At 52.7% G+C, this 26794-nt stretch overlaps 1 protein-coding gene and 1 long non-coding RNA gene across 2 annotated transcripts; one reads left to right on the forward strand and one right to left on the reverse strand.

The window, feature by feature from the left end:
- Nucleotides 1-5453: 5453 nt before the first annotated feature.
- On the forward strand, nucleotides 5454-22742 carry PIGR (polymeric immunoglobulin receptor). The gene is made up of 11 exons (XM_010963251.3): nucleotides 5454-5610; nucleotides 12599-12697; nucleotides 13567-13911; nucleotides 14831-15484; nucleotides 16652-16984; nucleotides 17537-17860; nucleotides 18776-18950; nucleotides 19346-19467; nucleotides 20093-20224; nucleotides 20347-20405; nucleotides 21452-22742. The coding sequence occupies exons 2-11, from the start codon at nucleotides 12652-12654 to the stop codon at nucleotides 21545-21547; spliced, it is 2286 nt and encodes a 761-aa protein (XP_010961553.2). The 5' UTR covers nucleotides 5454-5610; nucleotides 12599-12651; the 3' UTR covers nucleotides 21548-22742.
- Nucleotides 17129-26794, reverse strand: LOC123619221 (uncharacterized). The gene is made up of 3 exons (XR_006727752.2): nucleotides 25891-26794; nucleotides 19624-19697; nucleotides 17129-17266 (listed from the first exon to the last, which is right to left on the reverse strand). It is a non-coding gene; the product is annotated as an uncharacterized LOC123619221 (long non-coding RNA).

Consider the following 26794-nt stretch of genomic DNA (forward strand, 5'->3'; position numbering starts at 1 on the left):
AGCTCTTTCCTGTTCAGTTTCAGCGCTCCTCGCCATCTCAGGGCAAGACACAGCCAAGCGCGGGGACCCACCACAGTCCCTGCATTCAGGCCTCCACCAGCCCCCATTATAAAGAGCATAGACAAGCCCCCCACCACGAGGGCCCAGAGGAAATGTTGTTTTACTCTCTGATTGGGAGCCAACAGAGCTAGGAAAACAGGTGAGGGGCTGGCCTTCTGGGCGGGGACACAGGGAGGCAGGTCGTCAGGGAGAAGGAGGTGACTCAGTGGGTTCATGTAGAAAAAAGAAAAGGTTTGCAGCTCAGGCACACACCGTGGTGAGTAAGTCACCCTCTTCAACACTGTCCAGTGATCAGAGCTGCTAATCTGGTCACAGACACTTCCCTCTTTCACACGCCCCCATGCCCACCACCCAGCGGGCCAGTCTGACTTTTCCCTCATTAAGGTTGCTCTTGGTGTGGATGCAGTGCTGCCAGACCGTGGATGCTGTGTTCCAAGCTCCGTAAGAAGGGCCCTGGGGAGGCCCATGAAATCATCCAATAACCAGGCAATCACGGAGTGTTTAAACCAAGTTTCCTCCTACCTCCTCCCTAACAGGGAGACCCACCAGGAGGCCTCTGAACGTTAAGTCTGGGCTCGGAAACTCCCAAAAAGCTTGGCCAAGTAAGTCCAGCCAACCGGACTGTTCCAGTCTGGGATTCCAGGCAGCGACCACGCGAGGGGCCACATTGCCAGGCAGCACGCTCAGCTGCACAGAAGGGCAGTCGTCCCCATCCCCTGCCCTCTCCCCAGCCCAAAAGGTGAAATTAGAACAGGAAGGGTACACACTGCACTCCTGCCAGTGGATGACAGCTGGGATCGGGAAATATTAGGTTATTATTTGCCAATGGCGAGGGCAGGCTACTTGGGCATAAATAATTCCAGTCAACACCTTTAAAAAAAGTGGGGAAGGAGGCTTGCTATTTTGCTTTGGTAGATTCACTGTCATAATTCTGTTTTTTAGGGATTGAGACTAAAATGCTGCGTATTATCAGCTTACCAAGGAATGCTGAATTTCAGGGCTGGCTGGCCTGGGATTAAACATTGACTCCAGACAGGGGTTAAACATTGACTCAGCCAAAGGTCTGCACATGGGAGCAGAGAGCTGGCGGTAAACAGCAGCAATAAGCATTTCACCCGTACACTCTCATCCCACTCATCCGGCACAAACCCCGTGCATGAGTGACGCCGGAAGGGCAGTGGCGATCCGGGGGGCACTGTGTGGCGTAGGTCTCCCCATCTCTGTTGGTGGCTGGATCAGCCCAGGGTCTGGGAGCATCACACCAGTGGTACCAACGTGGAGGGCAGGCCCTGAGGAGGCCTTTGTCCCTGGCCTTCTCCAGTCTTCCCCTGATCGATCAAAAGAGTAAATGAGAGCCCTGTGCTGCCTGTGGAAATACAATTCAAAAGAACCTGGAGAGTAAAGGCTTTGAGAAGCGGAGGGAAATGCCCAGGGCTGGGAGACCTTGGTTCACGGTGCTTCCATGCCATCACCTCACCGTGTGAACTTCGGCACGTCATTCCACGTCCCTGCCCTTGGATCCTCATTGATCAGTGGGGAATCCCTCTGTTCCGAAATCCTATGCTGTCCCTTGCTTTTGACACTGTTATAAGCACCTTTTAGCTGCCAGCCACTGTCCACATCATACTGTCTTCATACCATACTTACGGGGTGAGTATAATTAGCACCATTTTATAAGTGAGAAAAGCGAGATCCAGAGACATTAAATACCTTATCAAGGGCCGCCCAGCTAGCAGGTGGCAGGGCTTAGATGTGAACCCAGGGCATTCTGGGTCTGGAGCGTGGGAACGTTCTGCTGTTGCTCCTTGGCAGTAGCGTGTGGAGGTGATGACCCCTCAGTTAGCCCATATGCCCTTGGGGAACAGGGATGGCCATTCCTGCATGCCTTAAGTCGCCCTGGACCTGGAACTGGTCATAGGCGTAGTAGACGCTTGGGGTAGGCTGAAAAATGGTCCCCCAAAGACATGTCCACCCCCTGAAGCCTGGAATCTGCAAATGTTACTTTCTTTGGGAAAAGGATCTTTGCAAGTATAATTCAGTTCAGGATCTTGAGATTGAGATCATCCTGGATGATGTGGGTGGACCTAAATGCCATCACAAGTGCCCCTGTAAGAGAGGCAGAGAGACATTTGAGACACACACAGAAGACAATGTGAGGAGAAGAGCCGAGAGTTGGGTGATGTAACTGCAAGCCGAAGGCGCCAGCAGCAACCAGGATCCAGAAGCGGCAAGGATCGGATTTTTCCCTAGAGCCTCCAGAGGGAGCATGGTGTCCACACCCTGACTTCAGACTTCTGGCCTCCAGAACCAAGAGAGAATACATCTCTATTGTTTTAAGCCACCAAGGTTGTGGTACTATTTTATGGCAGCCACAGGAAAGTAATTCAGAGCTCCATCAAAAACACAGACTCCTAGAGCTGGGAGAGCCTTGGAGACACTTTGCCACAGCCCTCCCATTTAACAGATGAAATGACTGCAGCCCTAAAGGAGGAAGTGATTTGGCAAAAGTTGCTCAGCACGTTGGAGGCAGAGCCGGAGCCAGGACACAGGTGTTCTGACCCCAGGCCAGGGCTCCCTGCTTCCCCACCCTGACTCATGCCGAGTCCCAGGGTCGTGAAAATCAAGCAAGAAGCTGTTCTTATATTCTGCTCATCTCATATTATCATTTTAAGAGGGAAGGGGAGCTTTTAAGCAGATGAAGTGATGTCAGTTTGGGGGGTATAATTCCTGCTGTTACCATCATTACTATCGAAGTGGGCAGGTAGACCCCCTTGGCCAGTCTCTCCTCCCCCAGGACTAGGAGGAAGAAGCTGTGTTTTAGGGCTAATGGGCTCCAGGTAGGGAAACCGCAGTGAGAGAGAGGAAGCTGGTTGGCCCCAGTCACACACACCACTGGAGTGTGGCTGAGCCCAAAATAGGATGCAGGGTTGTAACTACCCAGCTCTTTCCTGGGTTCCACTTCTTACTTTCCCCTTTCACTAAGCTGGATTGCCAGGCCATGCGGGCTTTGGGTGAGTGTGTGTGTGTGTATGTCTGTGTCTGGCTCAGTCTGCTAAGATAGTCTGGGGGACTTCTGGGAACACACGCCAAGACGTGATCTAGGAAAGTTGCCAGGATCACAGAACAAGGGAATGGGGGAGGAGATCGGGGGCTCCCACGGCAGCGCGAGGTGCACCTGTTTCATGGATGTGTTTCCCTCCCTCCCCACAGGCCTGCACTCATCAAGGTTCTGTCCCAGTGCTTGGTGGGCCTCCCTTAACCCTGACTCCAGCCCAGCTATCCCTGCTTTGGGGGAAGTGGGTTAATGAGAATAAGAAAACAAGACCAACAAATACCTTGATGATTGAGTTCTAAAGGAGGGAGAGATAAGAACGAAACCCTCTGGAAGGAGCTATACTCTGGCAGAACCAGGACTGTCCCACCATTGTCCCCGAACCAGGTCCACCTCCCCTCCCATCCGCCCACTGGATATCCACCCTGGAACTGGGGAAGAGAAGGATTGCTGAGAGGGATGAGAGATGGCTTAGCTGCCGCTGCGTCTTTGTGCCCTCCCACCCACCACTCAAGGGGCTTAGTCCAGGGCTGCAGTCGAGAGAGGAGACTGACAGTGATGGAGAGACCCAGAAGGGTTTGGAGATGCCAGTGCCGAGGGGGCCTGCCCCTTGCTGGCCCTGTGGGGAACTCTGGTGGTCAGCAGTCTCGCCCATGTCCATTGCAGCCCCAGTTACCTGGCAACAGATGAGCACAGATGGCTAGGAGGTGAGGGGAGAAGTTGGCTCTGTTGTGCAGGCTCCCCCAAAGGCCCCGGGAAGATGCAGACGAGCCAGACTAGTCCTGCTCCCACAAGAAGGGCAGGAGAGGGTGGAGGGGGCCCGGAAGTCCTGCTGGAAGAAGCCCCCAAGTGGGGACAGGGAGAGAGCACAGGTGGACCGCAGACCTCTCAGGATGGGCAGGGATAAAGGCCACCAACCAGCGGGACGGGTTACACCTCAATGGACAGAACCATTTCCTTCTAGAGCATGAGGCTAACACAGAACCATGACAAAGCAAGACCCAAACCGCAGGACCCTCCTTCTCACTGCCTCGTTAGTGCCATTGGCAGAAGCCACCCCCTCCCCATGCTCACTCACCTCAGGCGTCACATAAACACCCGAGGACAGAGGGAGGCAAAAAGAAGGAAAAGCCAGAAGGAGACTAAGTTTTCAATCAGGAGTAAAGTGACCGAGTTGTCATCGACTTGGACACGATTTGCCTGGAAGTGGCGAGGTAAATTCACTCTTGCATCAGTCAGACTGTGGGTTTAGAGTCTGAAATTAAGCTCCATCATAGAAAATACTTTTTTTTCTTGCCATCCAAACCCATGATTGCAGGTTGATATCCCCTCTCCACCCTACCGCTGTGAGTGAGTGGTTGGCTAAACTAAGACCCAGGGCTCTGATGTCTTGTGTTTTTCCAGGACTCTGCTTCCCCTCCCCTCCTTCCCCTAATGGGGTTTGCCCTGTGGGACGCTGTAGGGAGAGCCTGGGCCAGGCCTGCACAGATAGGACGGGGCAGGATTTGGGGAAGCGGGCACCCGTGGGGAGGGATGGGAGATGCACGTGTGTGCTAGGGAGTGAGCTTCACTTGTGGGACACAGGGCTGCTAAGATCGTTGGGGGAACTCCTGGGAGCCCTAACCAGGTCAGGTCTGGGAGACCACCAAGGACTAACTGACATAGGGAAGGAGATTTCTACCCCAGCTCGACGGGTCAGCGCCCTCTTGGCTGTGGCACCAAGCCCGGGTCCCAGCAGGGCTCCGAGGTCTACCATTCTCGGCAGGGGGTGCGGAGGTGCTGAGGGGCGGCCAGAGCTTCCACTTCCCCTAACGAGTGAGGAGGGGAGTGCATGGTCCCCCGGTTCCTGGGACCTCTGGGGCTAGAAAAGGGAGCTCTGCAGAAGATGTGTAAATTGTGGGCTTCATCCAGGCTTAGTATCCTAGGGAGTGGGGGGACATATTCCCCGGGGAGTGGGGCTGTGGGGCCAAGGACTAAAAGCCGTTCCTGTCACCTGTGCCCCATCGAATTCGTGTCAACTGCACACCACACTCTGGGCCAGATGTTTCGCATCTACTATCTGGCTACGTCACTCTCCCCACTTTCCAGGTGAAAAGAAATGTGAAGGTCTGACTTTCCTAGGATCTTGGAGCTGGGAAGCCACAGGGCAGACTCTTCATGCTTGATACCATGTCTCGCATCTCGCAGCTGCAAAGATGGAGGATTCCCAAGTATCAGAGTCCCCAAGGTCAAGGGGAGGCAAATGGAGCCAGCCAGGAAAGCCAAAAGGAAAGGAAAGCAAGGGATCTGTGGAGTCACGTGCCGCTGGCCAGCCGCCATGCCCCTGGGAGAGTGTCCCTTTAAGAGCCCAGGTGTGGGTCAAGCACTGCACACAGTTTCAGTTTTGGCAGCAGCATCCAGTGTCCTGCTGGTGGCTTCTAGAAAGGCAGGGGTTGCGGACTGGCCAGCAGGCTGTGCCCCTGAAACTGAGTCGACGGGATAGAAGGAAGTAACTAACAGTAAGTGTGGCTGCTCTGGGGTCCCCGACAGGATGCCATCTGGGAAGGGCCCGGGATGGTGACTCAGGCAATGCCCTCTGCATGCACGACTCCCAGCCTACAGACAGTGGGGAGAGGCGGACATGGCTGTTGCCCGTGCCCCCGAGCATGGGGGGCACATCCCGGAGAGATGAGTAAGGACGCCCGTGGGAAAGATCAGCCGGTGGGAAGAAGGCATGTCTGGGGTCAGCAGGTGTAGTTCTGCTCTTGTTGGGTCTCTGAATTCCCGACTAACTCCTCCATACTCTAACTGTGACCTTAGGCGGGTCACCTCCTAGCTCCCTGCGCCTCAGTTTCCTAATGTGTAAAATGGGGAGAAAAAAATCGCCTATCACTTAAGATTGATGTGAGATTCAAATGAGAAAATCTATGTGAAATTGCTTTGAAAGCTCTAGAGCTGAATAACAATTGTTTGGTGTTTTTCAACTCAGTTCAATTACTTCAGGACTTACTGAGCACCAGACAGACCCGGATAAGGTAACGCATATGCGGTGCCTGGCGCGTGGCAGGCACTCTCAGTCCTTGACTCTTTCCACCTCCAGCTTTCTGTGAGGACACCTGCAGCCCCTTGTTCTGGGCTTCGAAGAGACTCTGAGATCCTTTCTAATTTCAACCCAGCTTTGGTCCTGCAGATTCCTGCCACACCAAGGTAAAATGTGTGTCACTGTATCATCCTGTGCCTGCTAAGGTATTGAGGTCCTTCCTGGAAAAGTGAGGTGGGCAGAGCCCCCTCCCAGGCACAGACTGCATTCCACAGTCCTGATGCTCCTCCCGGCTCTGCACCCAGGAGGCCTCAGATATCAGCTTTCCCCTGGTTCATCCTGACAGCATCCCCAGGATAACCCTGGGGCTCTCCCTCGCAAGCGCAGCAGCTAGGCAAGCTCCATCCTCACTGCTCCCACTTCCCTCTCTGCAGCTGCCCACCTAAGCTACTGGCGATGTCTTGCACCATAGCTTTTGCCATCACTCTCCCCCTTCACTAGGGGAATTACAGGTCCCTGAACATCTGGAGAGGTAATGTGCCAATTCATGCTTTAGGGTAGAAGGCAGCTATCTGGTCTGCCCGGAGCCAGCACTGAAACTCTCCATCCATCCTTCTCCCTGGCCTTGGACGTGGCGATGTAGCAGAGAGAGCAATGAGCCCGGAGCCAGGAGAGCAACCAGCTCTGTGATCATTGCCTGTCTCTTAGCACCTCTGGACTCTGTGGCTTTATTTTATAAATAGTGTGATGGTAGCGGCTTTCCGGGGCTTTCACGGCTTCATCTCCTTCCCACCTGAAACAAACCCAGGAGCTACTCAGGGTAGGCATCGTAATCCCATTTTACAGTTGAGGAAACAAAGACTCTGTGAGTTAATGTGAGTGGTGTAGGTCACCCAGCAAGTACAAACGATGACATTTTGGTACAGCCATTTTGATGGGGACATGTTGACATCACCTGAAAAGCAAAATCCCCACCTTTTGTAAAGGTAGCACTATGCATGCATGTGCTCAGCAGAAACCCCCCTCATCTATGTCTTGACCCCTCTCAGGGTGGACTGGGGCCGGGATCCCAAAGTCTATGGCACTGACACAGTGATGGAGCAGAAGGTTTTGGAGGCCATGTGTCTGGTTACAGGAAGTGAATGTAACATGCCGTACACATGGTAAGTGCTAAATAAATAGCAGCCTTTGTTATTTTTCAGGAAGAAATTTCTCTGTTGGCACCTACCTCTGAGTTTAAGTAGAGTCTCTTCACAGGAACTACCTTTCCTGTGAAAAGCGGAGAGGAAAGAATGGACTAACTTCTCCTCTAAGGTTGGATGTCCCATTCCTTCCCCTCTTGGTGGCTTCTTCTCAACTTTTAGACCCTCTGCAGTGCAGCATAGTGACTAAGAGCATGTAGTCTTGATCCAGAGTACCTGAATTGGAATCCTATCCCAGTCACTTACCAGCTGTGTGACTTCGGGCAAATTTCTTACTTCTCTGGGCCTCAATTGTCTCATCTGTAAAATGGGTTTGCCCATTTTTTAAAATTTTTAGGGTGGCTGCAAAGATTAAATGAGTTAACACATGTAAAGCACTCAAACATAACTCAGTATGTGCTAGTTACAATTATAATCCCTCAATTCCTAACCTAATCCATAGCGAGTCTCCTCTTTCAGGCCACGTTGGTCCAAACTGAACAGCTCAGCCCCTACTTTGAAGGATGCTCAGCAAACAGACTTCTGTTCTCCTCTCACTCTAGGACAGGAAAAAGAGGAGACTGTGCTGATTTCAGAGAGGATATGGACAAGAAACTAACTTTTTAAAAGCCGAACACCCTACTAAGGACTTTACACATGTTTCATCATTTAATTCTTACGGCAACTCTCTATTACCTGTTATTCGCTGGTCCAATTATCTCTGGCCTACAGATGAGGACTTGGGGTTCAATGACATTAAACAGCTTGCCCCAAATCACACAGCCCCCAAGTGAGAGAGCTGATAGCCAAGTGAGGAGTCCATGCTCTGTGCTTCTCTCCAAGTGCATGGTAACTGTGAAAGTCAAGTGCACGGTCCTCCACCTTCCTGTGCTTAGGAGTAATTGTAACCTCTCATGGTGGAAGAGCACTTGATATGCTCCCACATGCGTTGTTCCAGCAGCCCCTCCCCCATGTTCCCCCATCCCACGGTAGCCCTTCAGCCTAGAAGAGTCAGGAGCCACAGTGCTCATTGTACAGGTGAGAGACTCGAGCCAGCTTATTTTGGCCACATGGTAGAGCTCTTCTGGTAGCTTGTGACAGAGCAGGACTCTGGACCTCTGGGTTCTCTTCCATCCTCCAGGTGCCTCTTCACACGACTGTCCCTTGAGTGCCCAGAACCAAGGAGGCACTAGGCAAAGTAAGAGAAATCAGCCCTGACTTTGCCCTTTTCAGAGAGGAAATAAGGATGTAACCAACCACTCTCAGTCCGATCGATCTTTGCTGAGCAGCTGGTCCTCGCCAGGCAGCGATTGATCTCAGTTGGCCCTGCCTTCCAGGAGCTTGCCATCTGGTAGAGCAGATGAGATAAACACTTATACGTTGGGGTAGAATGGGATGGACTCCACAACAGAGGTCCTAAGTCTTCGTGGAAAATCTACGAGGCTTATTCCCAGAGCTTCATGGAACTCATACGCCAAATGCTTAATTTCTGCTTCAGTCCTGCGTGAATAGCAGGCCACTTTTGACGGGGATGGGACCAGAACGTCTTGGATCTTTCTGGCTCACACATTCTTTGGACCCCGTGGCTGCCCTTCCTCCATCTCCCAGTCTTTTGGAGAGTCCCTTTCTCCAACATTGCCTTTACCTGGAGACTCTCCCACATTCCAGGGCTTGCACAAACTGCATAACCTCTCCGAACCTCCCACAAGTCCGAGGCCCTTCCGAACCAGGCAGGCTGCTCCCCTCCCCTAGTGACACTGCGGTTTCCTGACTCGCTCTGGTCTGTGCTCAGGCCCCTCACCCATGGGGCGTGAGAGTCCCATGTGGACCCAGTCAGTGCCTCTCCTGGCCGGCCAGTCCAAGCCAAGGAAAGCCCCTTCCCCAGCCAGACCAGCCGCTCCCCACTCCTCTGAGTTCCAACCCTTCTGCTCCCCCAAGTTCACACTCACAGGATGTTGTCAGAGACTGCCAAATTGACTTAGAGCCCCTACAGTGCCTGCTTTCTGTCCCCTCGGAAACCCAGGGACTGTGAGAGCCCCTAGCTGACCCTCTACTGTGTACCAAATGGATGGAGCATTCAGAGTTGCTGAAGGCCATGTGCTCAGCAGCAACCAAGCCAGGACCTGGTCCACGAGGTCCTGCTCCCTCTGAAAAAAAGAGAAAACCTACAATTAGAGGGACAGGGGTTTGACTCCAAGCCACAAGAGCTGACGACCAGTCACGCTAACTGAAGGGGAGCTAGCTAGATTAATTTCATAAGGAGATCACCTCTATTCTTCGGCACAGCTTACACCCCACCTCAATCCACAGTTGTGTAGACACACATTATGAATATATCAAGGGCAGTAACTTGGTAAAATGAGAATGACCTAGGATATCACTACCTCCCTACTAAAATTACAGCTCCTATTTTAAGGACCAGAAAAGGTGCTTCATGCATGACATACTAGCCTACGTGTATCCCAAAGGAACAGGACCCTCTGTTCATCCAAGCAGTGATAATAGGGTGGTGATCCGGCCCCCTTCTGCTGTGAAGTCTTGGGGCCAAGAATCTCTCCAACCCTTAGATTTCCCATCTGCACTGTGAAGCTGTTGTCTATCTCTTGGGTTGCTGTGATGTTGGATGAAGTTAGATAAGAAGCTAACAGAGCATCTTGAGCACAGTAGATACCCAATAAATATTATGCTCTTTCTTTCCTTCCTTAAGCAAATCCTTTGACTCCAGCTTCAGCCACCGTGAAACTGGGGCCTCCCTGAGACCTGAATCTCCCAGGTTTGGGAGACAGTCTGGTTTTGAGAGGAAGGGATCACCGAAGATTCTCAAAGCCCAGGGTCCTTTCAGCTGCTAGCAGAGAAATTTTTCAAGTTTAGCTTTGAGCAAAGATTTTCTGTTTTTGAGAGTGTAGGAGCGCAGGAAGGGTCCAGTCTTCCTGGGGACTGGACTGTGTGCCTCCCTCCCAAGGTCAGTTTCTGCTAGATTTGCCCTCCAGGCAGGCTCTCTGCCTGCCTGCTGCTCTCAACCCTGGTGTGAGGCCATGCAAAGGGTAATGGGTCCGTGCGTGCATCTCCCCCACCCCCTGCCACATGGACCTTCACAGCTGTCCAAGCTTGTCACAAATGAGAGGAGCCTGGGCTGGAAGTTGGGACCCCCACTTTGGAAAACCTGGCATCTGACTCTCTGTACCCCAGGGCCAAAGGCTTTTACCAATCCAGAGGGGGGGCTGCATCCCCCAGCTCAGCCTATGGGAACACCCGCTCCAGTCTTACAGAAATAGTAGGAAGCTTGCTGATTTACAGGTGAGAACAGGGACCAGGATCAAAGAGAGCTGCTACGCGTTTGGGTTCCTCAAAGCACGAGGCGTTGTGTCCTCCTGCCAGCCACTGCACCCTAGGCCAGCGCAAACAGCAGGGGGAGCGGCCCTGAAACTCTGCAGTGAGCATTCCAGAAGAGAGAGACTCCCCTGTTCCCACCTGGGAGTCAATCCCATGGCCCCTGTGGTGCCCAGTCAAGTGGTCCTCCAGACAGCATCCCCCGATCGCATCCGGGCTGGGGCGGCTGATGCTGGCATTTGGCTAAGGCCCCAAACCCAGAAGTTAATCATTGGCCTGGTGTGAAAATTCCAGGACGATTAACCGGAATTAAGAGAGCCTCGAGCTGCCACCTGACACCCACATCTGTCCCCACCTCCCCTAACCCGCTCCCTTTACCCTTCCAAAGAACTGGAGAAACAGAATACCTTTATCTCCACGAGGAAATAAAAAGGGTTCCTGCTGGGAATTCCCCCACGGAAGGGAAATAACCAAGATAAACAGCTCTATTGTCTTTGGCTTAAGCTGGCAAAGGGCGTCTCTGGGAGCAGAAGCAGGGCCAAGGCAGAAAGGGGAGACTAAGAGATGGTTCCCCGAGCTCTCTGCCGCTTAGAGCTTCCTTATCTTCACGGGCTCTCGTTCCTGCCTAGCGCTTGTGAACACAGTTTTCTCCTTTCACACTCGCAACATCAAGTCCGTTCCAAAGTTGAAAACCTGCCAAAGTCCGCAGGAAAGTGGGGACTCCTGTCTCTTCTCTCCTCCTCTAGGCTACAGTCTGGGTCCTGCGGTCAGGCTGGGCCCTGGGGCGCTCATAGACTCTGGACTATGGCCACAGATGTGACCAAGTCCACATGCGCTGCACCCTCCGAGTGGCCTTACCTTGGATTCTCCATCTTCGCCTGCCCAGCCTCTGCCTGGCAGAATGAAAGAGGCCATAACACCTGCAGTTTTGACCCTGGCCCCGTAACTGAGTCTCTGGGAAATCATAGGCATATCGCTCAGAGTCTCAAGACCTTGATTTTCTTATCCATGAAATGGTTGTAATTATAACTGTTCTGCCTCATCTAAAGGGAATTTAGGAAGCTCCGGGGAAATAGCATAAATGACAATGGTTTGAAATAGTGTAAACAGCAATGCTTTGATAAGCAGAGGGGGCTCTAGAAATAACAGATATGGGCACGAGCAGTGAGCATCCCACTGAATTTGAGGGGCAGTCCTGTGCAGTGAGAGAGGCTAAGGGCTCGGACTTTGGGGTCAGGCAAAGCTGGGCTCAGGTCTTGCCCACCTTCTCCACCCCCACCCCACCTATCCCCACACTTTATCCCTGCATGACCTTGAGCACAGCACTTGGCCTTTAAGCTTTCACTTCCTCCTACATAAAATGTGGATAAGAATACCCACTTCCTAGGGGCGATGTCAAGTTTAAACAGACAATACACATACACTATTTGACACAGTGCCTGGAACAAGGTAGGGGAATCGTCGGTGGTGATTACGACCATCATCATTAAATTTACAACTTTAATCCTTACTAGGCCTCCTCGGTAAGTCTCAGTTTACTCATATGATGCATTGTAAAATACGCCCCACGGACACAGGGAGGGCAGTCAAAACAGAGAGATGCAGCTGCTTCTTGGAAGTAACCGATTATCCGGCCAGCTGCTCCTGAGAACAGATCTGTCCCAGGCCCGTGTCTCCCGGACAGGGATACAGAGGAAATGACACCTGTGTTCCTATCCCAAAGGAGCTTGCAGCTTAGTTAAGAAGGTAAAACTCTACTTATAACTAACAAGGAACAAAGATCCCTATGGGAAGCTGGGACTTTGAACTGTAATGGGAAAGGCGGAGCCATTCATTCTTCAACAGGTTTTATGTCCGTTACTGGAGATACAAAATCAAACAGGTATTACAGGAACTCCAAGGTCCACAGTCTTGGAAAACACAGGAGTTTCACAACCTCGTGCTACTGTCTTTCAGCAACTGTGCAGGAGCTTGATCTGAGTGACACAGCCCTGCGGGAGCCACCAGCGATGACACGCTTCTTCATCTTCGTCTGCCTGCTGGTTGTCTTCCCAGGTGCGTCGGCCAGGTCCCAGCCCACCCCCATGCAAGACCCAGTTCTCTGGGGACCCTGAAATCAGGCCCATCCCCGGGGACGTCCCTTGTAAAGCTTGCCCTGTCTTGAGGAGGAGCCACAGAGACAATGCAGAAAGGCCACCTCCGCAAATGGACTGGTGAAAGAGAACTGGGCATCAGGAATGGAAATGGCACTTCCTGATTTCAAAGCCAGGGGTCCGGTGAAGGGACTTCACTGGCAATAAAGAAAAAGGTGGGGAGGGTGTAGCTCAGTGGTAGAGCACACGCTTAGCATGTGGGAGGTCCTTGGTTCAATCCCTAGTCCCTCCATATAAATAATATATAAATAAACCTAATTATCTCCCCCTTGAAAATTTTTTTTAATTAAAAAATAAATAAAGACCTTGACCTTGAACTAGGCATCACTATGAGTTGCTTTGGGGTCTGGGGAAAATGCCCTGCCCCTGTGGCTTTCAATATTTTTATCTGGAAAAAAAGAAAGTAATTGATAAAGCGTTTTTAGAAAAACAAGGAAATGACAGATAACAAATGCAACAGTGTAGCACCCCATGGTGGGGGGGGGGCTTTTTTAATATAGATACACAAAGGATATCATTAAATAAGTTGGCCATTCCGTTGCCCTTAAAGTGGTTATCGCTAATGAATTGTGACTAGGATTTAGTAGATGTTTAATAACTGCAATTTATCAATTGTCAAGCAGCAACTGTCTAGCTGTATCACATAGTAAGTTATCCACAGAAGGTGTGTGTTAGGAGGAAAGATTCATCTTCTTGGTGTGGGCTGTCTGGATCCTCTCAGCAGGTTGGACCTCCCACAGCCTCAGAAAGCCTCTGTCTGTGTCCCCACAGTGGTCTCCATGAAGAGTCCCATATTCGGCCCCCGGGAGGTGAGCAGGGTGGAAGGCGACTCGGTGTCCATCAGGTGCTTCTACCCATCCACCTCCGTCAACCGGCATTCTCGAAAATACTGGTGCCGGCAGGAGGCCAAGGGCCGCTGCACAACCCTCATCTCCTCGGGGGGGTATGTCTCCGACGACTACAAGGGCAGAGCCAACCTCACCAACTTTCCGGAGAATGGCACGTTCGTGATAGATGTCGTCCAGCTCACCCAGAATGACTCCGGGCGCTACAAGTGTGGTCTGGGCATTAGCAGCCGAGGCCTGTCCTTCGATGTGAGCCTGGAGGTCAGCCGAGGTGAGAGTCCAGGCTTCTTAGACCCCGGGGCCAAGTGAGAGGGAATTATCTCAGGGGCAACAGAAGGGCTCGAAGGGTAGAATCTCCCAAGAGGGAAGGGCATCCTGGCATGGGCTGAGGAAGGCCGTGGGTCCATGTGGTGTGGAGGACGTTGCATAATAGAATATGATAACGAGGCAGATAGGTCTGCTGAGGGGAGGGGAGGGGAGGGGAGGGCGGCTGGATCTAGGTTTTCAGGGCCTAAAATATTGTCAGGTTTTACTAAGGCTGTATCTTGGAGGATCATCAGGAGGACAGCTTCTCTCGTTCCATTTGTTGCGGGCGAGACAAGAGGCTGGTGAGCAGGGAGAGACTCAGAGGGAGCCTTAAATCCCTGCTATTAGAGCATCCTTCAGATGAAGACTTTGGGTCACCAGAAAACTTCTTTTAAGATGCATTTTCTTACCTGAGATCCGTTAGTCCATCAAAACTGTCAGCATAGCGGGGAGGGTATAGCTCAGCAGTAGAGTGCATGCTTAGCATGCACGAGGACCTGGGTTCAATCCCCAGTCCCTCCATTAAAGAAAGAAAGAAAGAAACCTAGTTACCTTCCCCTCCAAGAAAATTAAAATAAAAAAATTTTAATTAACAAAAAACTCTCATCATAAATTAAATGATTGATTCTTGCCCAAAGACCACAGGATTGGATGTAATGAGTGACACAGGGTAAGTAAGTTTCAACGGGGAACAGGAGAGGGAGAGATGAGTGCCAGCTTGGGAAGGCTTCTTGGAGGAGGCAGCTGAGCCTTGGAAGACAGCATCCCTTGGGGGAAGAGGGCACTCCTGGTGACAGGCACACCCAGCCCCTCACTGGCAACACTGAGCAGTCCTATGTGGCAAGAAAAAAATCACAACTGGCCCCCCGCCCCTCATCCCACAGGTCCTGGGCAGATAAATGATGTCCAAGTCTACACAGCAGATCTGGGCAGAACAGTGACCATCAGCTGCCCTTTCAAGGCTGCAAATTTGCAGAAGAAGAAATCGGTGTGCAAGATGATGAGCCAGAGCTGTGTCCTCATCGCCGACACCAACAACTATATGAACCCCAGCTATGAGGGCAGAGCACATATTAGTATTCAGGGTACCAGCCAATTAGTGTTCAGCTTTGTCATCAACCAAATCCAGCTCAGCGATGCTGGGATGTACGTCTGCCAGGCGGGGGAGGATTCCAGCGCCGATAAGAGCAATGCTGACCTCCAAGTGCTGAAGCCCGATCCTGAGCTGATTTATGGAGACCTAAGGGGCTCAGTGACCATTGACTGTGACCTGGGCCCCGAGGTGAAGAGTGTGCCCAAATTTCTGTGCCGGCTGAAAAATGAGGAAGCCTGTGATGTGGTCATCAACACACTGAAGACGAAGTCTCCTGACTTTGAGGGCAGGATTCTGCTCACTACCGGCAACAACGGCCGCTTTACTGTGCACATCACTGGCCTGAAGAAAGAGGATGCAGGGCTCTACCTGTGCGGAGCTGACTCTGACGGCGTGCCCCAGAAAGGCTCGTCTACCCAGGCTTGGCAACTCTTCGTCAACGAAGGTGAGACCTGAGACGGGGAGAGGGAAGGGGTGGGCAGTCCGGCAGATGAGAGCCTCGCTCACTCCCTGTGAACCTATCTGATATTCCTCTGTCAGTTGACAATGTCTGCTCGCTGATCAACCCTGGACCAGATGCTCCGTGGGCAGCTGTATGCGAGAGCCAGAAAACATAGCCTCTGTCTTGTGTGATCTCCTAACTCTTCTTCTCTGTTATCAAAAGGCCTTGGACGGCTGTCCTTGATCAATAAGAATGAGGGAGTGAAGCCCCTGATTGAGACCAGACCTGTAGATTGTCTGGGTTTCAGAGAGCCACGGGGAGGACCTAACACAGGATCTCCCTGACCCTCGAGCAGGACAGCATCTCATCTTTCACACTCAGGTGGAAGAAAGATTGGCTTCTGTGGGTCTCACAGCTTTGCCAGAAAGCCAATGCCCCAGCTTCTAAATTCTCCCCTCCAACATCCTTTAGGTTCATTTGTTATTCAGCACAATCTGGCTAAATGCCTGCTCCTTCTCAACCTGGAGTGCTCTGCATAGAGTCACCCTCATGAGAAGCAGCAAACCAGCACCTGTGGTTCAAGGTCACTGCCCTTGTGACTTTCCCGTGGGGCCCACGCCCCCTGTGCACTGTTTCTCCATCCAGATCAGCCCTCACCACGCCCCTCAGCATCTTCTGTCACCCCAGGTTCTCATGGAAGCTCAACTTCTCTCCTGGGAGGATGGCCATGGTTCTCTTGGAGATGGCCCTTGGCGTCCTCTACAATTAAACTTACCTCTGCTACACATTTCAAATCCTACTATTATAAATATATTTTCTTAATTTGGAGAAAAACCATCTGGCCATTTTTGTGGGACAGGCTCAGAAACAGACAAAAACGTCTCCGGGGGGAGATTTGGTAAGAAGCCCGAGGAGAAAGGCTGATCATTGCTCTTTAACCTCCTTCCCGTCTCTGCTCAGAATTGGAGGGGATAGGGAATGAGGCACTTCATTCAGTGAAGTGGTGAAGGTCCCTGGAGTCTGGTCACATGGCTCCAGCTGTGAACTCTGTGACACTGGGCAAGTCCCTTTCATTTTCTGCGGAGGGTGATAAGATGGGTCTAAGCCCCACTCTCCACCCTGGCTTAGCCACGCTGTGTTCTTCCATCACACCTCTGTCTGTGCTTCCAGAGACCCAGATTCCCCAAAGCCGCTCGGTGGTGAAGGGTGTGGTGGGATCCTCCGTGGTCGTGTCCTGCCCCTACAACCCTAAGGAGAAAGATAGCCTGAAGTACTGGTGTCGCTGGGAAGAGACTCAGAACGGCCGCTGCCGGCAGCTGGTGGAGAGCAACGGGCTGGTTGATGAGCAGTACGAGGGCAGGCTCATGCTGTATGAGGAGCCGGGCAACGGCGTCTACACTGTCATACTCAACCAGCTCACCACCCAGGACGCCGGCTTCTACTGGTGTTTGACCAACGGCGATATTAGCTGGAGGTCCGTGGTGGAGCTCAAGATTGTTGAAGGTAAGAGCTGAGCTGGGGCAGGAGGGAAGGGAGGCAGCCCCAGGATGCCTCCAGTCGGCTGCAGCATCACGCCCCAGTCACTCTTCCTCCCACCTCCATGCTGGTGAGACGGGCCTCAGGAGAGCGCCCACCTGTCGAGAGGTCACATTTTCACACCTCTAACAAGCATCCTCCCTTACCTCACATGCTTCAAGCTACCACACGTAACACCTCCTATTATCGAGAACATTGGCCTCTTTATCTGCGGCATCAGCTGGGGTAGAGCGCAGCTCTGTATTGAGTCTAGGAGAGAAGATGACAGCAGGGAAAGTGAACGCAAGTCGCTGGCAGGGTCTATGTTCTGTGATAGACTGGGCTGATCACGGCGGTCCTCGCTGATCTACCACATAGGCACACAATTGCAGTGCTTAAGTGTTCAGGGAAGTGTATTCAGTCACCACACTGTCCAAAGAGGATGTGGACTGTGGACAAAGGTGCCCCCGCACAGTCACTTCCCTGTGGCATCACCAGTGCCAACTTCTGTGCCTATCTCTCCCTATCTCCCTGCTCCAGGAGAACCAAGCCTCAAGGTATCCAAGAACGTCACTGCCTGGCTGGGAGAGCCTTTCAAGCTGCCCTGCCACTTCCCATGCAAATTCTACTCCTCCGAGAAGTACTGGTGCAAATGGAGCAACACCGGGTGCAGGACACTGCCCAGCCAGGACCAGGGCGCCAGCCAAGCCTTCGTGAACTGCAGCCAGCAGAGCCAGATCACCTCCCTGAACCTGAACCCCGTCACCAAGGAGGACGAAGGCTGGTACTGGTGCGGGGTGAAGGACGGCCTCCAGTACGGAGAGACCGCGGCTGTCTACGTGGCGGTGGAGACGAGGGTAAAGGGTGAGTGTCCAAGGGCCAGGCCCACATCCCCCTGAGACCCCAGCGAAAGACTCCCGCCTAAGAGTGTCTCCATCAAGGGTGGTCCCTGGGTTTGGCTATAAAAAGTGGGGGCAAGGGAGAGATTTCAGCCCCCACATAGTCTCTTTAGGCCTCCCAAAAGAGCATCCCCCAAAACATACAAACTAATTAAAAATAGTGGATCTGCCATTTAACTTCAGTTTCAAGACAAGCCCCATGGTTGCCCTTTCAGGCCACTTTGAAGCCCTTTCTCTATGTAGATCTCTCCTTCTATATACAGAAATGTCAAAGTCACAATTATATGTCTCTTAGTCTGCCAAAGCCTGCTCAAAGAGACTCAGATCACCACGGTCTGATTCAAGGTCTGATAAAGAAAATTAGGGCAACCTCTGCTGGCAAGTTTGCATTTTAAGCCTCTTTTAAAAATATCACATGAAATGTTTTATCCCTAGTGAGGGTATTTTTAGTCCCTCTAGAAATCCTACCATGTCAGCATCCTGGCTCACTGACGAGGGAACCCTAGCCACGCTACCACCAGGGGGCAGCACTATGGTGCCCAGCCCTGCAGTCAGGAGGCCTTGGCAGGGTTTCAAAGCTGTGGGAAAAAAATCTCCCTGTCCGCGAATGACGGGTCAGCCCTTACGCATAGCTGGATCTGTAATTCGGAGCCTTGTAGCTTGTAGGAAATGAATTTGGTCTTAATGGGACAGAGATCATCCGTGACAAATTAGAGAAGACCACCACCCCTTGGTGCCCTCCGGGACCCTATCCCAGCCGCCTTGAGATCTCACCCTGGCCCGGGATTCCTGATGAGGTCCCGCTTCTCTGACTCCCTGGCCTCAAGGGCAGAAAACACAGAGAAAAGACCGTAACCCAGCCCCACTCTGCTCTCTCCAGGGACCCAGGATGCCCGCCAAGCGAGTGCTGCTGGTGAGGAGGTTGCCATAGAGCCACGGGCCAGGGACGTTGAGAACAAAGTTCTTCTGGGTCCCAGCCTTTCTGCGGAGGAAAGGGCAGTGAAGAAAGTTGAAGACCCAGCTGGTGGGAGCGGAGTACTTGCAGACTCCAGCAGGTAAGGAGGGATCTGGGGCTTCCCACCTAAAGAACATTCCAGACACCAGAGGCCTGGGGCTGGGCCACCAGGTCCGAGGAGGAGAGCCTGTCCACCTCTGGACAATGGCGGCAGCCCTCACTGCCTCGGCTTGTGCTCCGCCCTTCTTCTGGGGCTGGGGCAGCGATCACCATTCAGCTCAGTTTCCCAGGCCTGGGTGGGATGCAGGGAAGGCCCCGTCTTTGCCTTTGTCATGTCTGGGAGGGCTTCTTAGAAGAATGGAGCTCAGAGGCTGTGGCAGGAGGAAGGGGAGCAGATTGACCTGGGAGGAAGAACTAGCCGGAGCCAACCTGCCAGCACCTCCTGGGACCCCCGGTTTCCCTCACAGCGACTGGCTAACGTAATCCTTCCTCCAGCTCTGCAGCACAAGGCAGGAGCTCCAAAGTGCTGGTCTCCGTCCTGGTGCCCGTGGCCCTGGTGCTGGCGCTGGGAGTTGTGGTGATTGGGGTGCTCAGGGCGCGGCACAGGAAGAACGTCGGTGAGTCCCTGTCCCCCACCTCCAGCCCCAAACCCTCCATCCTGGCTCAGCAGCCCTTCAGGGAGCTGTCATGGTCCTTTCTCTTTCATAGGCTCAAAGCAAGGGTCTGGGAAAGTGAGATGGGGAAAGATAAACCCACAGGTGCCCAAAACTTACATTAGGTGCCGCTGTCCAAATGCTGTCTCTGGAAGCCCGGGTCCATTGCTCAGGGTCTAAGTTTGGAGACAGAGCTGCTGGGAAGAGGAGGGAAAGATGCTGGGAGACCTGGGCTGTGTGACACCGGGTGTCCCCATTTCATACCTCGGGTTCCTCAGGGCTCAAGACAGGGGTAATAATAACCACCTTTGAGGGCTCACATGAGGACAAAACAAGATGCTGTGCACTGAAAGGTCACAGACTGATAAACGATGGCCAGGGATTGTTGAGTCTAGATTGTCTGTGAAAAGGGGACTGGGGAGGAGACTTGGGTCGTTCCATTCTGCCTTGGGTCCTAGTCAGAGACAAGCGGCAGAGACCTGGCCCCACTTCAGCTCTCCTGTGGGTTGCCCCAGGGACGAGCAGCACGCCCTGTCCTGGCCCATCCCCGGCCCCTATCCCTACACCAACTCCTCTTTCTCCTGGACAGACCGGATTTCAATCAGAAGTTACAGGACGGACATCAGCATGTCGGACTTTGAGAACTCCAGGGACTTTGGAGCCCACGATAACACGGCAGCCTCTCCAGACACTCAGGAGACGAGTCTTGGAGGAAAAGATGGTACGAGCTTCACTCAAAGGCATGCCCATGCCCTGGGGAGCAAGAATTAGCCCTGACTCTGCATCCGGGGCAGGAATGGGAGGCAGGGAGGGCTGACCCACCCATTCCTGCTTTTCACACAGAGTCGGCCCCCACTATTGAGGACACCACGGAGACCAAAGAACCCAAGAAGGCAAAAAGGGTAAGGGCGAGGAGGGAGAAGGAGGCCTCGTGTGGGTGATGAGGAAATGCAGCAGGAGGGACTGCAGTTAGACATCAGAAAGCACTGTCTCAGGAGTTGGGAGCTGGGGCCAGAGTAGGGGAGCATTCAGGAGGACTTTTCAAGGGCAAGGTGTATACCTTTCCTGTTGTGGTGTTGATGTGGCTGAAATACAGGCAGGAGGTGAGCCGTGCTTATAGGCTGTAAACAGGCAGGAGGGAGGGAGACGACGGGGGCGGGGGGCGGGTGATGAGGAAGGCAAAGGCATTAAAGATTCAGCCGCAGGGTCAGCAGTTCAGTGTCAAACACTGGGGGTTAGGTGGGTGTTCTTTCCGGGCCGTGGGACCCAGGTCATCACCCTCGCTAGAGGGTTTGTGGGGGCAGCTTGTCCCCAGGCCTGGAGGACATTTGCTCGTGGGGTGGGGGAGGTGCTGTTATAGTCACTAGGTGCCCCTCTCCACCCCAACCAAGTGCTGCGTCACGTGAGATCCTACCAGAGGCGACCCCTGCCATTGGGTCATATGTCACCCCCTCCCGGTGCCTCCCTGACCCCCGGGCACCCGTGCTTGTTATCCATCCTCTCTGCCTGGCAGCAGCAGAGACCCCAGCATTTGGAACAATTAGGGGAACCAGCCCTCCCCCTCAGCCTTGTGTTGTGTCTCTGAGCTGGTAGAGAAAGAAGAGTGTAAACCTCTGTGGCTAACACCAGCCCAGGCCGCCCTGGCCGTGACTGTGGGCAGGGCTTCCGGGGACAGGCCCAGGCAACAGAGGTGGTTCCACTCCATGTGTTGGAAGGAGGTAGTGAGACAGAGGGTGATATTTTTAGAAGCTGCAACTTTCCGTTTCTCAAAATTAGGCCTTCCTGGTGAGCACGGTGGCTGGAATAAGAACAATGGGTCAACACGGGCGTGGGATGCTTGGGCCAAGATTAGGAATTTAGGATACTTCGTGCGTCCCCTCCCTCCTACCCCCCCCCCCACTCACGGAGCCAACGCCCCAAACACTGACTCCTCTCCTGTCGCCCCCAGTCATCCAAGGAGGAAGCCGACGCGGCCTTCACCGCCTTCCTGCTCCAGGCCAACAACATGGCCGCCGGCGCCCAGGACGGCCCCAGAGAAGCCTAGGCAGCGCCCGGGCTGCCCCTCCCTCCGCACACGACAATCACCTTCAGAATCACGTTGATTCTCAGGGCCCTCAGCTCCGGGGGCTCCACTGCCTGCACTCACCCCCACCTAGGCTTTTCCTCCCTGTCCTCAGAGGGTGTGTTGGTCCCTTCTCGGTGGTCCAAGCCTGGCTTACTTGTTCCTGTTGGGGGTGAGGTGACATGAGGAGTTCCCACCGGCAGCTGAGTCCTAACAACAGAACTAAGGTGTGGAAGGAGATTTAAGATCCTGGAGGGGCCTCTCAGAAAGAAAAGAGACCAGAAGGGGTGGGGAGATGACTTCAGAAAGGAGGGCCGTTCGGGGCTTCTCTGCACCTTTAGTTTGGGATGTCAGTGATGGGCTCTCCCTTCTACCATCCCTGTGTCTCTCCATCCCACCTTCCCTTCCATCTTCTCTTCTTCTTTCTTTCATTAAAAATACGTATTTGGATACTCACTAGAACCCAGGTGCTCTGCTAGACACTGCGCCACAAACCCAACCGGCAGCCTTTCTGTAAACATCACTGAATTCTTGGAAGCCACAGCATCTCTGTGTACTCACCATGGTATGAAATCCTCACCAGATACACTCACTTCCGCCTGCATTGGGAGGAGTCCTAAGGCCTTAGGGCTCATGTAACACGCACATACATACAAGGAGCCGTAAACACACGTTCTTAGCATTTAACATTTGACGTGAGAAAATTGAGATCCTCAGAGGTGAAGTGGTTTGCTCAAGGGCAGCATGTGAGACACACGAGTGTTGAAGCTAGATTTAGCATCTCCTATCTCTCTACAAGAGCCTCTGCTCTCCTGGGGAAGACAGAATTCTACAGTAAGGAGGAGGAAGAAGAGAAAATGTACATGGGGACTGGTCTTTCACAAGCCCCACCTCAGGGGAGACAGTCCTTCCCCTTTCTGTCACTCACAGAGACCTAAGAGGGTATGAGGGTCGTCAGATTCTCCCAGCCCCTCTATCTGAAGAGTTCTGAGTGGAAGGGGAGGAAAGAGGCAGTTTGATGGTGCCAGGGAGGGGCTGATCTCCAGAGAGCTAAGGTTTTGTTTGTTTGTTTGTTTTTCCCTCTAAGCTCTGTACTTCAACTAGCACCTACAAGCTGGCACTTGCTAACAAATCAAAAATGTGAATTAATGAATAATTAAAGACTGTGATTGCCACCGAGGAGGCTCAGACCACATTTGTCCCCATACCGTCTGTTTCCCAGACAACCCTTTCCAGGCAGTTTGCTTTGGTTGCACTTTTAGGTACCCCAGGACATGTGTCTAAACCGGACTTTCCCCTACCTCCAATGCTGGGCTAAGAGGGGCAAGGAGACTGCCTGCTAGTGGGACCAAGATGATCTTCCATGAAAGAACAGGTTGGGGTCGACACCAATGGCCAAGACCCCCATGCTCTGTGTTATAAAACGTAATTAAGACTATTCATGATGGAATAAACTGAAAGCAGGTATAACCAGTGCTTCCCTTAGGCATTAACCAAAATGTTGGTAAAGCATCTGTGGAATACTTGACCTTGAATCTCACACCTGCCTGGGGTAACCTTAAAGATCAAGATGCTGTGAATCAAAACTCAATTAATCAAATGAATAAACTCCCTTCATAGGACTACCAGCTGGAGACTAGTTAAATGATGACTTAGGTTTTAGAATGGTGGACCCAAAGTCTCTTGGGGGACAGTGATTAGATAAAGGACCCCTTTGTCTACTGAGGCCATTGCTAGGTTCTGGTACTAAACCTTGCCGTATCCTATAAGCCCCCAACACCACCCCAGACTCTCCCTCGGGGTGTCTGTGTGTGGGCAGCTCTCTCTGGGGAAGAGCTCCTCCCAGCCTTCAGTCCTGCCTGATATGGGGCAGAACCTTTGCATCTACCCAGGCCTTGAACACAATGCTTTCCAGGCTGCGTGCTCCCCCAGTCTGCCCTCCACAGTCCTCCTGCGTCTCCCCTTCAGCCCCACCAAGTGCCGTGCCCACTCCTGGTTCTGGAGCCTGGATCAGAGGACCAGAGCCTTGGGCTCCTCTCCAGCCAGGAGACGTGGTCGTCAGCAATGTTCAGGTCTCTGTTCTCTATGATGGGGATGACTATCTAGCTGCTTCTGCAGTGAGAGCAAACCATTCCAGGAGAACCACAATTACAAGGTAGGTCAGAACCTATCACCCTCTGCCCCCCCAGGAAGCTGCTCTCTGACCCACCAAAGAGTCATGTCTGGGGCTGAAGGATTAAGGTATGGCTTCTGTATTAATGCATAACTTGCAAGCCCGTCCTGAGCTCAGGCAGTTTATCCAGGTTCCTAGAATCAAAGGCCAAGAAATGTCACTAAAACTGCAACCTTCTATTGTTCTTAACTGATGTTGTCAATCGGTGACAGTAAGCATAATATGTCCCACCCCAAATCCACCTGCTCCCCATGCAGCACACTGGACAGAGAAACCCTTCTCTGAAGAAGGAAGCTGGTCTGTAGCCTGAATGGGGTAACTAACAAATTAAAAGTCATCCATTTAGGAGGGGTATTAATTTCCCAGGGCTTCTGTGACAAAGTGCCACAAACCAGGTGGCCTAAAATGACTGGAATTTATTCTTTCACCATTCTGGAGGCTAGAAGTCTGAAATCAAGATGTTGGCAGGGTCGGGTCCTTCTGGAGGCTCTGAGCAGAAATCCGTTCCCGTCTCTCTCCCAGCCTGTGGCGGCTGCCAGCATCCTTGGCATTCCTTGGCTTGTAGTTGCATCCCCCCAGTCTGCCTGCATCATCTCGCAGCATCCTCCGTGGGTGTCCCCCTGCGCCTTCACGTGACCTTCTTGCAAGGACAACCGTCATTGGATGGAGGGCCTACCCTAATCCAGCCTGATCTCATCTTAACAAATTACATCTGCAAAGTTCCTGCTTCTAAATCAGGTCATATTCTGAGGTTCCAGGCAGAGACGAATTTTGGAGGCACACTATGCAGCCCGGGACAGGAGAGTAACGATCAACTGTGGGGCTGTTGATGATAAACCAGATAACCATGCTCAGTGTCCAGCAACCATTGGGAACTACTTAAATATTTCCAATGATAAGAAAACCTTCCCCAGGTTCTTGAATTATCTTGATTTTTTTTCTTTTTAAAAATCCATATGTAATAATGATTACACTTTACTAAGACCCAGTCGCGGTTGAGAATCTGTTTACAGCAGCTGATTTTGGTTTGCCATGTATGTGTGTATATATATATATATATATATATATATATATGACTTGTTCCAAGACTTTCCCAAGACTCAGGACAGGACATCTCTCCTCAGAACAGCAGACAGCAGAGAGGAGCTGACTCTGTTATGGTCTGTCCCCAAGGCAGAGACAGAGTTCCCCACCCCTAAGCTTCTTAGGAATAACAAACTCCACTAAGGAGCTCATGCAATAAAAATAATAAGAGATTATCTCAGAAAGACTGGGTATCTAAGCAGACAGGGGCGCACGGAGAGAGAAGCTGCAAGCCTGAGAGAGACGGCCTCCAGCTGGCCAGAGCTGAAGCAGGAAGGGAAGGGACATAGCTGAGGTGTGAAATTCAAGGAGTTCTAGAAGCTTGCAAACCTCTCCTAAGGTCGATAAAGAAATGGATGGCCAATCCACCCTCCCGAGAGTCAAAAGTCTTTGTTTATCTGTGTGGAGGCAAATAATCTAAAATCCTGGTCTTTGCTAATAAATCACATTAACATTCGTCGTAAATTTCCACATATGTGGGTTCTAGCCTTAGAATGCCAACAGGAATGTGACAGTATTCAGGAAAGAAATCTTACCAAAACTCCACCATTTCTGGTAGCAGAAAGTCTAGTTACTGTAAAGGGTAACTTTCCTCAAAGCCCTGCTCTTACGGAGTGGCTCCCTCTCGGACAGGCCAGACTGTGGTCCGAGTTCTCAGCAAGAGGGAACAGGATGTCTGAGGCTGGTGCCTCTAACTGGGCAGGCTCCCTGGTGAGTGCAGGGGACCAGGGATTCTCATGGGCTGTCTTCGCGGGGAGCAGTGTTGGGTCACAGGGAGGGGCACCTGAGCATCTCGGCCCTCCATCTGGAAAACCCAGGAGATGGTCCTTTGGCGCCTGGCCACATGGGAGGTCAAAGCTGGGTGATGTGATGATGGAGCCGAGCGCATGGGGACAACTTCCACCCCGACGACAAGGGCTGGTCTCCTCCGCGCTCACACAGCATTCCAGCCCTCTGTAGTAGTGCCTGCCTCGTGCGCCCCTCACAAGAACCTTATGAGAAATGTTCTTCCCACCCCACAGAGGGAGGATAAGAAAACCTCAGTTACCATGGAGGGTAAGCGACTTACCTGAAGGACTTAGCGCGGCCCCCGGTCTGCCTGGTGTTACTCATTCCCTCCCACTGCCATTTTCCCCTCGGGTTCCCTCTTTCTGGTCAAGCACTGGCCCCAGAGGACACAAGCTCCAGGGTCCCCTGCCTGTCCGTGGGCTGCCGCTCCTCACAGCTTCTCCTGGGGGCAGGAGCACCGGGGCCGCACGGCAGCCCCGTCGGTCAGAAAGGAGAAGTGAAATGCAGACGAGGTAAAAAGAGAGGTGGACTGTGACCTTCTCCCACTTGGCGTTTCAGCCAGGGGCCATCCTTGCCCTGGGGCCCTGACCCCCGAGGCCCCGGGCCAACACCTGAAGGTACCCACTGGCCGGGCCCAGGTCTGCGAGTCTGGTTCCCCAGACGCCAAACACTCACGTCCTGCCGGGCAGTCCTTGGCCCCCTAGTCCTGCTCTGAGCAACCCAGTGTGAGGTTTCTGAGGGTTTTATTTGGGCCACACGTGCTGTGAAATCTCTCCCGCACACTCTGACCCCACACGTCCCTGCACTGCCTGGCGGGCCCGGCCACAGCACAGCCCACCCTCATCTACACAGACACACACGTCACACACACACAGCACGTTCACAACCACAGCACACTCAGCCGCACGCCACACACTCACACACTCACAACCACACACTCACAACCATACACTACACATCACACCACACAACCACACACACACCCCACACACACTCACATGCTTTCACGCCCACAGTCACACACGCACATTGCACTAGTTCGTTCATTCTCTCTCCCTCCGAGGCACCCCAGGCCTCAAGCCCAGCTGTGGCAGCAGCAGGGCATTGGGAAGAGGCCACTGAGCAGGGAAGGACAGAGGCTGATGGGGGCCACAGCCACCCACTCAAACCAGAGCCCCGAGGCT

This window comes from Camelus bactrianus, chromosome 23 (assembly GCF_048773025.1).
Source record: "Camelus bactrianus isolate YW-2024 breed Bactrian camel chromosome 23, ASM4877302v1, whole genome shotgun sequence".
Classification (NCBI taxonomy): Eukaryota; Metazoa; Chordata; class Mammalia; order Artiodactyla; family Camelidae; genus Camelus; species Camelus bactrianus.

Coding starts and splice junctions, on each gene's coding strand:
- PIGR (XM_010963251.3), top strand. CDS start 12,652: ATGACACGCTTCTTCATCTTCGTCTGCCTGCTGGTTGTCTTCCCAG. Junction 13,912..14,830: donor GAGCCTGGAGGTCAGCCGAG/GTGAGAGTCCAG, acceptor CTCATCCCACAG/GTCCTGGGCAGATAAATGAT. Junction 15,485..16,651: donor GCAACTCTTCGTCAACGAAG/GTGAGACCTGAG, acceptor CTGTGCTTCCAG/AGACCCAGATTCCCCAAAGC.